This window comes from Benincasa hispida, unplaced genomic scaffold (genome assembly GCF_027475165.1).
Source record: "Benincasa hispida cultivar pf3 unplaced genomic scaffold, pf3_genome.v1.1 HicScf716, whole genome shotgun sequence".
NCBI classification, from domain to species: Eukaryota; Viridiplantae; Streptophyta; class Magnoliopsida; order Cucurbitales; family Cucurbitaceae; genus Benincasa; species Benincasa hispida.
Genome location: NW_028326840.1, coordinates 1 through 16,708, shown reverse-complemented (window position 1 = coordinate 16,708; position 16,708 = coordinate 1). Strand labels below are relative to the sequence as shown.

Below are 16,708 nucleotides of genomic sequence, written 5' to 3'. Positions count from 1 at the left end.
TCCATTATTTTCTAACGCGTGACGTATTTATATCTGTTTGCTGTTGTTGGTTTCCCTTTTTTAGTTAGACAATATAGGATTAGTGGGCTAACCTTATTTTATTATTATTATTTTTTTTCATCGTTAACACATCTAGATACTAGTTGAACTATCTTTCGAATTAGATGGTTTAATCAATAGAAAATATTTTGATAAAAAAAAATTAGATACCTCTAAATTGCACCCCTTCATTGTATAATCCAGATGAAAAGAAGATGCATGAGATTAAGACAGTCGCTAATTATTTGGTTATATATTTTGATATTATTTATTTATTTATTTATTATTATTATTATTATTTTGCAAATATGACCATTAAAAAAAAAACTTAATCGATTAGGAGAGCCGTGGACCGTTAGTTTACATATATATGCATTAGACTTATTGATTGAAGGTTAAATACCAACATCTTTAAACACTTGATATAGTAAATCGATGATAAATAGCCTATGAGTTAGCTTATAATGTCAATACAAGTTTATAAATTATTTCCATCCATAAGTTTTTTAGGCCTTTTTCTAGGAACAGTTGCAAATATAGACATTAGACCCAGAGTATTAACATATATAAGATAATGTAAAAAAAAATAGTTTATCAGTAATAAACTATATTTTTTGTAGGAGTCTATAAGTAATAGACCATATCACTAGAGTCTATCGACGATAGAAGTCTACCGTTGATAGATTTGGGAGTCTATCAACGATAGAAATCTATCACTAATAGACTTAGACTGGGCTATATTTGCAACTTTTTTTAAATGATGTAATACACTTGGTAATTATTCCTAAAAATATTACCAATTGTAATTACCCTTTTTTTTATTGTTTTCAAAATTAAATGGTGACTTCCACACTTTTTGGAAACTTTATAGTTTATTTTGATGATCAAAATGACTCTTAATGAACTATTTTTGTTGTTTTGGGGACGAATAGAGAAACCAACATGTTCAAACCTTGTTTTTTTTTAGGATTTGTACTTTAATATCCATGTTTAGGACAATTTTATAGGTCTTGAGTTGGTTTAGAGCATATGAGGCTTGAAAATCACGTAACTAGATCCATTTTAGGTTTTAAAGTACACTTGGCACTAAAGAAAATAAAACTTTGTTTACTTTTTGGATGACATGCATTTAGTATGCATGTTTTGAACACTTTATATAGGTTTTGGGTGGATATATAACATATGAGACTTGAAAGTCATGTAAATGAATTTGATTTATTAATTTTGATACATGATTCATTTCAAACAAGTAAGATTGAGCAGGTTGTGTTTATTGGACTTTAATATTCCTTTTCAGGTTTATATATTTTGAAGATGCCGGAAATGACTTTTTTTTAGACCAACTAACCAAGCGATTTTTTTTTCCCTGTGTATTTAATGTATTCTTTTTGTTCATTTTGTATAGTCAAAATGAAAACTAACAGCTTAGGAAATAAACAAACACTAAAGAATTTTGATCCGATGATATATTTTAGTTAAGAAATTAAGGGTTGAATATATTTCTTTTTCTAAATTTATTGTTACAATGTTAATATATTTTGTTACATGAAATTGAAATTATTTTTTAAAAATATTAATCTCGAGCATTTATAATATATTAATAAATGTGGGAAAAATTTAAATTAGTTTCAGTGGACGTGTTTTTGTGTTACTAGAAATACATGATGGCCACGAATCATATATGTTAACAGTTATAAAGTTATGGCGACGTTTCGTGCTTGAGCAAACACTATCTGCCGACATATCATGTGTGGAAAAAAACGCAACTTCTATCCACGAAGACTTTTATGTGGGTAGATCCTCATTTCTGCCGACGAATCTTGCACGGGGAGAAAATTAGTTTTGTCGTTGCATGTAGTTGCATTGGTAGAGAGAGTTTCTATCGATTCATAATGCATAGGCAGAAATGTAATTTTTGCCTACAAAAGTTGTTGCGTGGGCAAAAGGATTTTCTATCCATGCGTTTACTTACATGAGTAATGTCGACACACTGCCAAAATGCATGGACAAAAACTCTGTCGATGGACTTCCCATCCTCTTCCCACGTCTTCTTCCAACGTATTCTTCTTCATCAAACAGTGCACAATAACCATCTATCATTTCTATATAGTAAACACTAATATATGTTTTTATAATTTCTATATGGTTTGCACTCTATATCTGTTTCTATATAGTAAACACTAATATTTGTTTCTGTTTTAATAATGCTTATTTAATAATGTACTTGTATGTCAACTATCTATCTTAATAACTTTATCAAAAACTTTAAATCAATACATCTATTATTGATACATTTGAATTAAAATAGACAAAGATAGACAAAGATAGAATACTATCTCTATCTATCTCAGATAGACAATAAAAGGTAAACACTAATATCTGTTTCTATACTTCCTATATCATTTGCATTCTATATTTCTATATTTGTTTAGTTGAGTTGATCTATTATTGATAATTTTGAATTGAAATAGACAAAGATAGAGCACAGATAGACAGAGATAGAATACTATCTCATATAGATAGTGGTGGATTTCTACCATAGACTATCTAAGATAGACAGAGATAGTATTCTATCTTTGTCTATCTCAAATACACAGTGATAGACTTCAATGGTAAACACTAATATATGCTCTATATTTCTATAGTTCTTTAGTTGAGTGGATCTACTATTGATAACTTTGAATTAAGGACAAAATGGTTACAGTTAGGTCCTTTTATTTAATTTAATAAAATGACCTAATTGCAACCATTTTGAAACTACAAGAGGATAATTGTTCAAATTGAAAGTACATGGGTGTAATTGTAACCAATTCCATAGTTCAGAGGTAGTTTTTACAATTTTTCTTTCATTTCTGTTTTTTGTCCCGTGAAGTAACTTCACGAGACAAAATTATAACAATATGGAAAAAAATAAATACGTTCATGAAGATGAATAGATTGTCTCGTGAAGTTGCTCTATGAGACATCCCATGAAGTAACTTCACAAGACAAACTTACAATATTATGAAAAATAAATAAATACGTCTCATAAAGATAAATAGATTGTCCCATGAAGTCGTTTCACGAAACAAAAGACATAAATGAACTCAATTTTATGAGAGACAAAAGTCAATCTTTTGTCTCATAAAGTTGAGTTCATTTCTATCTTTTGTCTCATGAAGTAAATTCATAAGACTATCTTTTGTCTCATGAAGTAACTTCACAAGACAAACTTGTAATTTTACGAGACAAACGACAGACCATCTCATTTGTCTCGTAATGTTTTAAGTTTGTCTTGTAAAGTTACTTCACAAGACAAAAGACTTACTTACAAACTCAATTTTATGAGACAAACGACTATTTTTCAACATAAAAAGAAAAAAAAACAAAAGATTACTTTTCAACATACTTGCCTCTTTTAGAACTCTTAACTGAAGATCAATCAAATATAAAGTTCTATCTTTGTCTATCTGTGATAGACAAAGATAGCGTTTATAAGTCTTTCACATAGAGTTCTATCTTTGTTTATCACAAATAGACAAAGATAGACGTTTAAATTTGTCTATCTGAGATAAACAGAGATAAAACATTATCTCTATCTATCTGAGATAGACAAGTAATAATACTATACATCATCAATCATTTATACACTTTCAATTGAATAAGATATTGATCATATTTAAAATTTTAAGAATCCAATGTTCTAACCATAGAAGCTATTATAAATCGAGTGAAGATCAATCAAAGATAGAGTTTTATCTATCTCTATCCTTGAGAGTTCTATCTATCTCTATCCTTGATAGACAAAGATAAGCATCTATCTCTGTGATAGATAGGGATAGAGCACTATCCTTATCTATCTAATAGACTATCTCTATCTATATCCACCCCTTTCGATCTAATCCTCACTAAGATGGACAACACATTAATTTCGTATTTTCGACTAACTGGCTTCCAAAATAGCTTTGCAGTGTTGTATACAACAACTTGTTGGAATTGTGGAGGAAAAGTTCAATAACTTGATTTATAGATTGGGGCATACAAGAACAGTTGTTGTCCTCTGAGTTTTTTTATTTTTTATTTTTTATTTTTTGCAGAATAAAGCATTAGATGTTGGGGATGTCCTAGAACTCGCAGTTCATAAATTTTGTGTTAAACATTCTATTTATCAATAAACTATTATTGAGTATCTTATTCAATAAAATTGTTAATTTTGCATTCTATTATGAAAATCCAATAAGTATATCCATGGCTATAGTATAAATACTTTAACTTTATATGGTGACATAAATAGATCAAGTTGATAGTATATAGCCTAAATGGTCTATAAGTATATGGATGAAATTGGGTATCTCATCTTGGTAAACACTATTGGATGCGGCTCATTTTGTATAGGTAATACAAATGATGTGATCCATAGATCATTCATGTAGAGACTGTGAGTGGAGGCATCCAATACAATGAGTTTGCATATAGACTGGACCATGAAATAGTCACTTTTCTTTATAACAACTGTTTACTGTTAAAACTGAATATTTCATACTTAAGTAACCTAGGATAACTTGATCTTAATCCTGAGCTAGCTATGAACTCCTGTTTATTTGGAATTATTCTTTGATCTGCATGGGTGAGAGTAGTCCAACAGCACTGCTCAATAAGTCTTCCCTTTTGGGGATAAGATTGGATGGATAGTTGGGGACATAGCCCTGCAAGATGGAATTCACTCCTACCCATTTTAAGGCTAGTAGATAGGTTGTTTTCTTAAGTGTTAATTCCAGGTCTTGAACAATCAGGGCCCCGCCTTCTCATGATGGAGAAGAATATGATTCACAAATAGTATTATGAATCAAAATTGTTCACTAGAGGGTCGGTGGGTACTTAAGGAACAAGATGTATTTATAGGGGTAAAATGGTAATTTTGACCCAACTGTATACAGACGACCTGTGAAGGATCAACTTACTTATCATGGTTTATATGGAAAAAAAAATATATCTATAGTGAGGAGAGTGTAACTATCAAGCTATAGTGGTGTGTCTTGATAGTTAACGAATAGTAATTAATTCGATTAAAGAATTTTAACGAATTAATTACAAATTGTTGGAGCTCATGATTTGTAGGTCCATTAGGTCCCTTTACTAGTTCATTAAATTGGAATAACAAATTGAGTATTGATGTATGAAATTAGGGTTATGAATTTGAAAGGTTCAAATTCAATTATTAGGATTTTCGGTTGATTATATATGATACAATTAAAAACGTTTAGTTTAATCGAAATTAAAAAAAAAAAAAATTGGAAAATCAATTAATATTTAAATTATATTTAAATATAAAATTGATTTATTGGTGATATTGATATTTTATTAATTTAATATTTAGATATTAAATTAATATTTTTTAATTTAAAAGTTTAAATAAAAATCAATTAAAATTAGTTTTATTTAATTAATTTTATAAAATTAAATTAAAAAATTAAAAAAATGATTTTTGAAATCATTTTAAGTTAGTGGATTTTTCCAATTTTGGGAAAAATCCACTAACCATATTTGATGGATTATCACCAAATTCTATTTCTTTGTGTGATGATTTTCAAGTTGAAGCTGCCCTTCATGCAACCTTGTACATTTGCATGAATTCTACCTATATATAGAAGCTCCATGCATGAAGAATACAAAAGCATTCTGAGTTATACTTGCTGAAGTAATAACCTGAAAACCCTACAGACCCCTCACTTGTTCTTCATCAGTTCAGCTTGATTTAGTATTTCCACCACACGTTCCAGCTTGAGCATAGTAGAGAAGATCTCGATGGTAGTCCTCTTGAAGTTTCAAGATCTATCTTGGTAGATTTCAGCTGAATTTGTGAAGAAAATCTTCAAAGGTAATATGTGTTTCAAACTCTCTTCTAAATATCATATGAACAACATGCTTAAAACTCAAATTAAATGTAGTTTAAGTACTTATTGATTCTAAAGTCTTCCGTTGCATGATATTTCATTCCTTCATTAAAGTGAAGAGAATACTGTGAAATTCAAAGAAGAAATAAAGATTGCTCTTCACTCGGCAACGAAATGTGTGACATTACAAGACAACAGAAGAAGGAGAAGAAGAATTGTACTTGTGTGATAGATGGAATCGACAAAGAAGAATGAAAACCTTTGAACTATGTGGTGAAGAACAATGAAATCGATCAATGAAGAAGAAGAAAATGAATTGAAATCAACGAATGATCGGAATTGAACGAAATTGTTTTGGAATTGAATGAACATGAAGCTAAGAAGAAGAAGATCGGAAATCGTGGTAGGAAATCGAGGGTAGTTTTGGAATTTTTTAAAAAAATATTCGTTGATATGATTTTTTGCCATAGTGTATTAATAGTTTGTTATATATATACATATTTGACAATTCTCTAATAATAACCTACTTTCTTACCATTTTTAAAAAAGAAAATAGTAAAAGTTTTTTGTTTTATGGCTGCAAATAGCCACCAATCCATCGAAACCCTGCTCTATTTGATTGGTAAAGGCAGACAAACAAAAACTTCTTTTTATTACCTTTTCATGATTTCTTAACTATTAAACTACAAAAAAATGGGTTCTTAATTGGGTTCTTAATTTCAAGGAGTATATTCTTACCAAATTGATGAAAGAGGAGAGATCAAAAGGTTAAGAATGTAAAAAAAAAAAAAAAAAAAAAAAAGGGAACTTAAATCTAGATATGAAAATTTCCTAAATCTTAGGACATGTATGAAATATTAATTGTGAATATGGCCAGCAGGCTAAATTTTTCTTGAAATAAAGAAAAAAATGGATCTATCTAGAGATACGTTTGTTGCAATTAAAAAGTGCATTTCCATATGCATATTACATAAATATGTTGGATTTTGATAAAACATTAGAAGTACAGTTTGTCCCATTGATTAAATTGAAGAATGGGATGAACTCCAAACCTATAAAAGGAGCCTATGCCTCTAGTTTTAAATTGTCTCGGTTAGAAACACTTAAGCTTAGTATGTTAACTCTAATTAAATATTTTGTATTCTTTAGTTGGAGAGTGAGAAAAGGGTGTAATTAATCAAACGAGTGTTCTTGTAATTTGGATCGGAATAGAGAATTGTTGTGTGATTGTAACAATTTTTCATATGGTAGATTTCTTTCTGCGTAAATTTTTGTATTTCTAATTTTATTATTTTTCTAAGTTGTAGAAGTGAGAGGTTTTTTCCAATAAAATATTGTAAAGTGGTATTTATAATTACACAAATAGAAGAGATGATGAACTGGTTGATGTGCAGCCAAAAAGAAACAAACACAGATTAATATTGCCCCACAGTAACTGCACCAAATTCCTGTGATAGGTTTTCTTTTCTTTTCTTAATAGAATTTGAACATTTTTTTTAAATGTTGACTATGGTTTAGAGTTTCGTCTTTAAATATTTTTAGCCTTTCGAGACATTTGAGTCTTATGTCCACGTATTTTTTTAAAATATAATAACCAAGTGATTAGTATTAAAATCTTACTAAATTAATTCAAATGATCGTGTGTATAAATTATAGGATGGCTATTAATATTTAAGGTTAAGAATCGACAATTACTGATAAATAGAAAATGTAGAGTAAAAGAAAAGTATGTTGGCTACGTCTAACTACAAAGGAAGAATAATTTTATTAGAAAATAATACATATTACGGCATTAGAGCGTCTCTAGAATTATAAAGTTTATATAGCACCTTCCTCTAACTTTGTAGGGTCATAAACGTAAATAATGTAAAGATGGTAAATATGTAAATCATTTCGGTTTAGGTGTTCTCCCCTAACCCTCATTAGGGTGTGCCACCCCTCGATCTCGATTCGCTATCCGAAGCGTCACATACCAAATTCAAGGCATTCTAACGGTTAAATAGCACAAAATATCCTGATACTTTGAGAGAATGTTTCTTATCTCTGTCTTGAGGAATAATTATTACCTACTACGAGCATTTTATATAATGCAACCTTTAGTTAATAACAAGCTTCGTACCGTTGTCTTGACATCCTTTATAAATTCCTTTAGATTTTTGTATGAATTTTTTTTATGCCAAAAGTCTTTTTCTTTTGGGATAAGTCCATGCTTTAGTCTCTATTTTTTTATTTCTTTTTATTTTCGATTTTCTCTGTTAATTTAAAGTTTCAATTTAACATATTTAGTATGGTCCCTCATATTTTAACAAATTTCAATTTAGTCTCTTAAAATTGATAAATAATAAAATTAGTCATGATAAAATTTCATCACAATTACTAATATCTCGAGTAACTATTTTGTAACCATTTTGTTTTTAAAATTAAATTAATACACACTACTTACACCCTTAAATTTCTTCCTTCGTTATCTACTTTTCATCAATGATTTAAAAAATCAAACCAAATCTTGAGAACTAAAAAATAGTTTTGAAAAAGTTGCTTTTATTTTAAAATTTGGCTAAGAATTTAACTATTGTAATGTAAATAAAATATGTCGATTTTAAAAAATAAATGGTTACCAGAAGAGGCCTAAGTGAATTGAAACAAGTTTAGAAGAAAAAGAATCATTTTTTTTTTTCGAAAGAGAAGAAAGAGAATCATCTGAGAAAGAAAAGCTTTCGATTTCCCCTTTAAACTTCTAAGAAGTTTGTAGAAATTTCACTCTTAAATGACATTTTCTTCCTTTAAATTTTTAAGGATTCAAAAGAACAGAACGAAACGTTAAAAACTAAAAGAAAACTTAGATTTAAGCAATAACTTGTTACACTAACATTTCTAAAAGGAGGACCAACCAAAACGTGGTTGAGTAAAAAAGAGAAATTCTGCTTAGAAAAGAGAGTTGCATTAGGAGTAAGAATAGAGTGTGAGAGTGGTCCATTTATAAAGAACAGAGAGAACCTGTAATCGAGAAGATCATATGTAATAGCAAGTTAAAACTCAAAGCAAAGAAGAAAATGAGCCAAAAATGGAATTGAATCCTGAACGGTGCCAGAATTTAGAAAAAATGAGAGAGATTGAGAGATTCGTTCACCCAGAACAGAACCAGAGTGGGGTGCCCTGTGCACAGGCCGCGCCATAGGTGGACCAAATCCCAGCACCAACATCTCACCTGGTCCACCACTCCACCTAGCTACTCCTACTCTCACATGCCTTCATTGGAACCCAAAAAGAGCACAGGGGAATTCATGGACTTCCTTAAAATGATGATTCTATCGACGCGTGTTGTACGCCGAGCATCAATCAAGCACCAAGATTGGTATGAAATCGACAAATAAAGATAGGTAAAAAAAAAAAAAACATAAATAGTAGATAATCAACATAAAGATTTACCTGATTCACTAATATCGTGTTAGCTACGTTCACGACAAAGAGAGGGGGAAGTTTTATTATTAAAGAGAATAATTCAGATAAAAAAGGCACCTCTAGGATTAGAAAGTTTATATAACTCTAAACTTTAGAACTGATTATAGAACAGATCCGATTCAAGTAACGTTGTTATATAACTCCTCTAAACTCTAGGGCCAAAATCGTAGATAGCACAGATAACACAAATACGAATACAACTTCAGTTTTGGGGGTGTTGCCCCCGAACCACCACCAAAGATGGTAAACCAATAAGTGAGACCCACATACTTAGTCACTATCAGATATCAGATTCAAAGCATTCCAACAAAGACGATAACTACTACCCAGCAATTCAGATGGAATTTGGGGCCCGATCAGTATGGAAACTCTAAAATCTCACTCAAGAAATCAATGATGATCAAGTAGTCTGTTGAATAACTTCAATCATCCATGGAGGTATCACATAAATATCATATGGCTTCCAAGAAGACAAAAATGATCCATCAAGAGTCATTTTACATGTATGATTACTCACCAGGTTACAATTAATTCTCCAAACTCCATATTTGTATATATGTAATAGGTGATGACAGAAATTGGAGGACCAGAAGCTCTTCAAAAATTTTGAGGGGAGGTGGGACGGTGGTCCCAAGGCCCATGAGGTGAAGAAGCATTTTAATCTTCAAGCTCGATAATCTTTACTACTGAGGCATCCCCTACTTTCTGGCAAACCACTACACGGTCATGTGCCTTAATGATTCCTGCTGACTTTCCATGATCTAGAGCAGCCTTCAGAACAGACTCATTCGTCGCATTGTTAGAGCCCGCCTAGGAAGCAAGAAAAATATTTAGTTTATTAATACAATAGTATGATTATCTGATCAAAATGCTAGCACAACTTGTTACTCCAAGAAGTTCACTGTTTCACTCTTTTGTTCAAATACACAAGAAAACAGTATACAATAAAATGATTGTGGAACTCGTCATAAACGGTAATTCTGCCACATCCTCAGAAAAAAGTATATATAATAATAATAATATAATAAATATAATATCAGCTAACAATGGCTCACAGTGCAGGGACAAAGCAATCACAGATAACATGTACAAAACCCAGCCATTGTGGAGGGTATACAAATAATAGATGTCATTCCGTTGCTTCTAAAGCAACTGGGAAAGAAAAGGGGATTGTTGCAAAGCTCGTCAATGAAAGAGCCTATGAAAAAGTGGATTGATCTTTTCAAGACGCAAGTCTTTGGCTTGCATCAGAGGATATGGGTTTGGGGGTGCATTTCTTCAGCAAACTTCTCTATAATTCTGAATAAAAAAAACCAAGGGCAAAACCTGAGCCAAAAGGGGTTTGAGACAAGAGGACTCCCTCTCCCCCTTCCCTCTTACACTCATGGGAGACCTTGAGCAGACTAATCCACTTTTGCAATGAGAGAAGCATCCTAAAAGGCTTCACCGTGGATGAACGAAATGTTAGTACTCATCTCCAATGTGTTGACGATGCAGTTACTTTCTGCCCAAAGTTAGATGATTCTTTACAGAAATGTTAGTACTCATCTCCAATGTGGTGGTCAACTTCTCTATAATTCTGAATAAAAAAAACCAAGGGCAAAACCTGACAAAAGGGGTTTGAGACAAGAGGACTCCCTCTCCCCCTTCCCTCTTACACTCATGGGAGACCTTGAGCAGACTAATCCACTTTTGCAATGAGAGAAGCATCCTAAAAGGCTTCACCGTGGATGAACGAAATGTTAGTACTCATCTCCAATGTGTTGACGATGCAGTTACTTTCTGCCCAAAGTTAGATGATTCTTTACAGAATTGGTGGTGGTCATCTTCCTTTTACTCCAATGCTCCAGGTAGCCCTCAATTTAACCAAAACCCCTTTCATTGGTATATATTAGCATCGATTGAAATGAAGCCCTAGCTGCCAGCCTCGGTGGTGTACAGCAAATAAACTTTCAATTATTTACCTTGGCTTTCCCTTGGGTGGAAATCATCAGGCCATTTGTTATGGGGGATGACAACCCATGGTAGACACAAATTGGAAATGCCTCCTCTCAAAGGGGGGCTGACACTAGCCCAAACAGTTCTAAACAGAATGGTCCTTGGTCTCTGGAAGAAAGTGATTTCTCGTATATATGGGGTTGAACCTTTTGGGTGGACTGCTTCTAAACCAATGGGCGGGGCGTTGGAAGACCTTCATTCAATATAACCAAGAATGCATCCTTCTTCCTTAAACTTTTGATGTTCAAAGTTAAGGAGGGGAAAATCGATTGTGGAAGGACAGATGGGTGGGAGACAATACTTTAAACATGCCTTCCCTGATCACTTTTGTATTACCACCAAAAGCAATGCAACCATTGCAGATTGCTGGTATGAAAAATTAAAAAGACTAGGACTTGGGTTTTAGAAGAAAGTTTATCGACACAACATAGATGGTTGGGCCTCGTTAATAGAATAGATTTGGTGCAGTTTGGATCAGGAAAAGACAATGTGTTGTCGACTCTGGACCCCTTGAGTATACCTCCAAGTCTGCCTTTTTGTAGCTCACAGAATCTAGGCCCTTTTTGAAGACTCCCCTTGTCAACTCTATTTGAAAATTCAATATCCCTAGAAAGGTGAAAATTTTCTTTTGGCCTTTAGCTGCTCATAGAGGCATTAATACTCGCGATAAAATGCAGAGGGTGGGTGATGTTCCCGTCATTGTGCTGCCTGTGTTTCAACAATGAAGAATCTTCCGGATCAGAGTTTTCTTTGAAAAGCTAGGCTTTTTTCCTGAGGTTGTTGAACTCCCTGATTTTTCTTCCTTGGAATTTAGACGATTGGCTGGAGGTTCTTAATGGGGGATAATTTAAAAGGCTAGCTAATTGTTATGGGGCTATACATTACAGTCAATGCACTATGGTGGGCTGTTGGAGGGAGAGAAATTTCAGGACTTTTGAAGATAACATTGTAGTAATTGAATGAACGAGACTTTGTTTCACGGACAGCTCCCTACTTCTTGGATATAGAAGCAGCAAATATATTTGTAATTATTCCCTCACAAAAATTCTTCTAGACTGGAAGGTTTTGCTTGTGATTAGTTCATTTTGGAGGGGCTTATCGCTTTCCCTGCCCCCAGGTTGTCCTTTTGTTTCTTTCTCCATATATATTTCCAGGTTTCTTACTAAAAAAATTTTTTTTTTTTTTTTAAAAAAAAAAGAAGCTTGAATGGCTATATAAACCACCACATCTAGACCTACCACAAATACAACTTGTTTTAGAGAAGAAAACATGAGGCCCCATAAACCACCAAGAAAGAGGTTCCTCAACTTTGAAATCAGCCATGTAATTTAACCAATCTGAAATCATTAAATTAGATATATAAAGCAATCCACATTCTTCAACAATTGTACGGAATGAGTGGAACATACTAGGTGTTGAGGATCAGCAAGCACAGGGAATAGACCTCTGATAATTAGTGATTGCCGAGCCTGAAATTGAAGAATCAGTTTCTGCTTTCAGCACTTGGTTAATAATAATTAAAAACCATAATCACTATCAATAGTAGTCCCTTCAACATGGAAGAGCAAATAGTTGCATAATTAAAAATAATAATAATAACAATAGTAATGGTTTTTAAAAGAAAAAGGGGGAGAAAGTTTGATTTATACCCCTAAATTTGGGCAATTGAACCAATTTTAACCTTACAACTTTCAATTTCATCCTTTTAATCTCTGAACTTAAATAGGCGTTCTAATTAAAACTTTATGCACTTAATACCCTCAATTAGTAAGTTTCTACTTTTTGGAAGGATTTTCAACTACATATGGCTATCCCTGACCTTCAAGTTGAATGGAACTATTTTTGTAGTTTTCTAATTGTATTGGATGCTTTTAATTATATGGGTTTGAGCATTTTGTAGGGATTTTTTTTTAATTTTATTTTAATATGCCTGATTTTGAGTCTAAGTTCAAGCATTTTCGTGATTGATTTAGGCATCCCTTCAACATGATTTCAAATAATTTTATGATTTATTAGTTAGGTCGTGAGACATGTCAATTTGGTTTTGAGAATTAATTAATGGCAATTGGCAACATTTATTCAAGCATAGAGTTTAAATCTGCTGAATTGAAAGTTAAAGGTTAAATTGACACACCCACCTAAGTTTACAAGCAAAAATTGAATTTTTCCATTTAAAAGAATTGTAGTTGGAATTTGGAAGCCCCAGATATAGGCATAGGAAATCCACCTAACGCTTGAAAAGATACAGAATACATTTTACAAAAATAATAAGACAACACAAAGCACGAGAAGTAACAATTTGTACATAAACTGATCATGATAAGAACGAGAGAAAATATTTAAAAGGGAAGATTGGTTCTAGAAAAACCTTAAAAATGCTGGACTGATAAGAATTTAGGTACATACGTAGCGTAGTGGTAAGATAGGAACCTTTTTTGGTAATAACAAAAGCAGCATAAATTTTACCCATAGAGTGCTTGTTTATTTATTCATTAGTTTGTAATAAAAAAATGGATAGGAAGTTTAGAACCAAAATGATTGATTTATTTTTTGCAGTAGTATTCATGAAAAACATATTTTTCACAGTAGTACTCTCTTTGCATGAAAAATGCATCATTAAAAGAGTAACAGTAGCAAAACGATATGCATACCTCAAATGCCCCACTCAGACTCCACCTTAATTGATCTGTCTTCAGCCTTGGAATGACAACAGATATAACGGGCATTGTTGGCCTATACTTTGCAATTAATCTGCACATCAAGACAAAATGTTTACCAATGGAAACCCACCACCTCTAACACCACAGGTAAATTGAAATTAAAACAAATAATGTAGGTCTCATGGCCAGTCCGAAGTAAAGACATCAAGACAAAGTGTTCGAAACTCAACAAATTAATGGTGGGTTTTCCTTCTACGTATAACCCAAAAATTTATGGTATTAGATCAAAGTTGGAAAGTAAATAGCATGACTCTTGAATTCAACGATATCAGATTTACAAGCATCAGTACATGAACACACCTAGCAGCCCTTCCAGATGAAGTAAAGCATATAATCACGGAAGCCTTCACTTTAATGGCTGCCCTAACCTAAACAAAAAGGTTAAAGCATCGATTAAGGAACCGACTTTTAAAATGTAGCAAAAATTGAACCGAAAAAGAGAGAGATAGAGAGAGATAATATAACAGAAAATTGTAACTTAAAACTAAAGCTGGAATAGGAAGTAACACCGCTGAGGAGGCAATAGATTCCAAGTGTGACATGGGCTCCCCAATGTGTTTGACTGCCTTCTTGAAATATAAATCTTGATTGAAAACCTTCTCTGACTGCATTGTTCAAAAAGAAAGGAAAATGAATAGTGTTTATGCAAAAGGTTCCAGTTTCATAATACGAAAAGAATTAATTTTAACTGCAAGCTATCATCAATTAATCACCAAATATCTGATTGCTTAGAGCAGTTAAAAAGATATTAGAAGCAAATATGAAAAATCCATATCGGAAACATGATTAGAGCCTTGTAAGAATCTCAAACTGGAATTAATTATGTTCTTATTCTTTCATTTTCAGTTTAGCCAAAATTATTTTGGGAAATGCTTTTTCAAGGGCTGAGAGCAAACTGTAGAATACAGTCATAGATCAGCCAGAAAGGCAAAGACAGGCTAAACAGTGAAAAATGATCACAATGTAAAGTGCTCTAGCTTCAGCTTTTGTTGTTACCATACCACCCGTGGTATGTGAGTGATTGATCAGTAGGGTGGACAAGTAGCCTTTATTGTAGATGTTCTTTTGGAAATGAATTTGTGTTTTTAGTTAACTTAGCTTTTTAGGTTCATCCTCCTCTAAACTTCAGAGCTTAATGGATTATGGTTTCTATTTCACCATTTGGGTTGAGTGTCGAGATTTTACTGTAATTATTTGTTCTTATGGTTAGGGTGTTTGCATTTTTCAGGTGGAAGTTCTTTGTAACTTCCTTAGTTCCTTTGTAATATTTTCATTTGATTAATGAAAATTTTCTATTTTCTTTGTTAAAATAATCAAGGTTAATGTGACAAATATGGTTAGAGAGAAATGCAAGAGTTCTTATATTGAAAAAGGGATGGAGAGAAACTCTGGCCTCTGTCAAGCTTCCATATTCAATTAGGTGAACTTTTTCTAACTCGTGAGCCCCTTAGTGCACACTGTTTCCAGTCTCCCCTTCTCTTTTCACTTTAAAGAGTATCAAAGAAAAGTTTTAGTTCTTTTTGTTGAGGAGAAAATTACCTAGAGAGAAACAAGTCAAGAGAGTAAAAAAAGAATGTAGCACTAAATGGTAATTATAATGCAAATTATGCAGCATTATTTTTCTTTGGGCATAAACAGCCTCCATCTTTGGAGATATTCCTTTATTTTACTTGTAATTTTGTCCTTCACTGGGCAGGGGCATGTGTTTTCTTCATGTATGGTTTCCTTGCTATTTCCCTTTAATGGGTCCTTCTAGTCCTTTTAGTGCACTTGTGACCTCACCTTAAATGTTCGTTCATCTCCAAATGAAAGTTGTGCTTTCATTAATTCATTAAGGAAAAACGAATGAACTAAGGAATAAAAATACCTTATATTATAAAAAGCTTAGGTTCAAAAACTTTGTTTCTTTCTCATACACACAGAGATTACCTCAGCACATATTCTACTAACAGTTGAAACGGTTTCTACTGGATATAATCCACGCAATGTCTCAGCTCCAAGAAGAATTGCATCACTTCCTGCACGCATGAGAACAAAGGTTATATAAGACATAATAATATCAACGATCTGACCCTCAGTCAGGAAAGAAACTAAGAACCATGATTTATACTAAATATAACGATACTATTCAACATAAAATAGATAAATCCAAAAAGGGCAACCACATCTTCAGCATCAGCTATTATGGAGATCTGTGGCTTTAAAAAGTACAGGGGATTTTAGAGAACCATGAGTTAAAAAATCTGAAGATTTAAAATTTGAATAACACACCATCAAGAACAGCATTGGCAACATCAGTAGCTTCTGCACGTGTAGGTCTCAAGTTGTTAGTCATGCTGTCTACCACACGAGTTAAAACAGCAGGCTTTCCAGCCATATTACATCTATAAAGGGCAGTTTTCTGAAACAAGAACACCTGTAACAATGTAGAAAACAAAACTGATCAATCCTAGCAAATACATATGCGATGGTTAACCCTGGTTGGCCAACAATAGCACTACCAATGAATGATAAGTATTAATGGTCATTAAGCCCAGAGAGATATTATCATAAAAGTACCCATAGTTGAATATCTCTTAAATCAATGTCACCCAACATTGTTAGTGTATAGACTTG

General features: G+C 32.5%; 1 protein-coding gene across 1 annotated transcript; it reads right to left on the bottom strand.

The window, feature by feature from the left end:
• Nucleotides 1-9,768: 9,768 nt before the first annotated feature.
• Nucleotides 9,769-16,537, bottom strand: LOC120074493 (pyruvate kinase 2, cytosolic-like). The gene is made up of 7 exons (XM_090310186.1): nucleotides 16,364-16,537; nucleotides 16,022-16,110; nucleotides 14,602-14,697; nucleotides 14,393-14,460; nucleotides 14,024-14,123; nucleotides 12,782-12,841; nucleotides 9,769-10,184 (listed from the first exon to the last, which is right to left on the bottom strand). Exons 1-7 carry the CDS (start codon nucleotides 16,467-16,469, stop codon nucleotides 10,032-10,034), a joined length of 672 nt encoding a protein of 223 aa, XP_090166312.1. The 5' UTR covers nucleotides 16,470-16,537; the 3' UTR covers nucleotides 9,769-10,031.
• Between the last annotated feature and the right edge of the window lie 171 nt (nucleotides 16,538-16,708).

Excerpts from the sequence above, each read along its gene's own strand:
- LOC120074493 (XM_090310186.1), bottom strand. The coding sequence starts at position 16,469 with ATGGCTGGAAAGCCTGCTGTTTTAACTCGTGTGGTAGACAGCATGACT. Across the intron at positions 16,111-16,363 it reads TGCCAATGCTGTTCTTGATG|GAAGTGATGCAATTCTTCTT; the intron begins GTGTGTTATTCA and ends TCATGCGTGCAG. Across the intron at positions 14,698-16,021 it reads TTAGTAGAATATGTGCTGAG|TCAGAGAAGGTTTTCAATCA; the intron begins GTAATCTCTGTG and ends TGAACAATGCAG.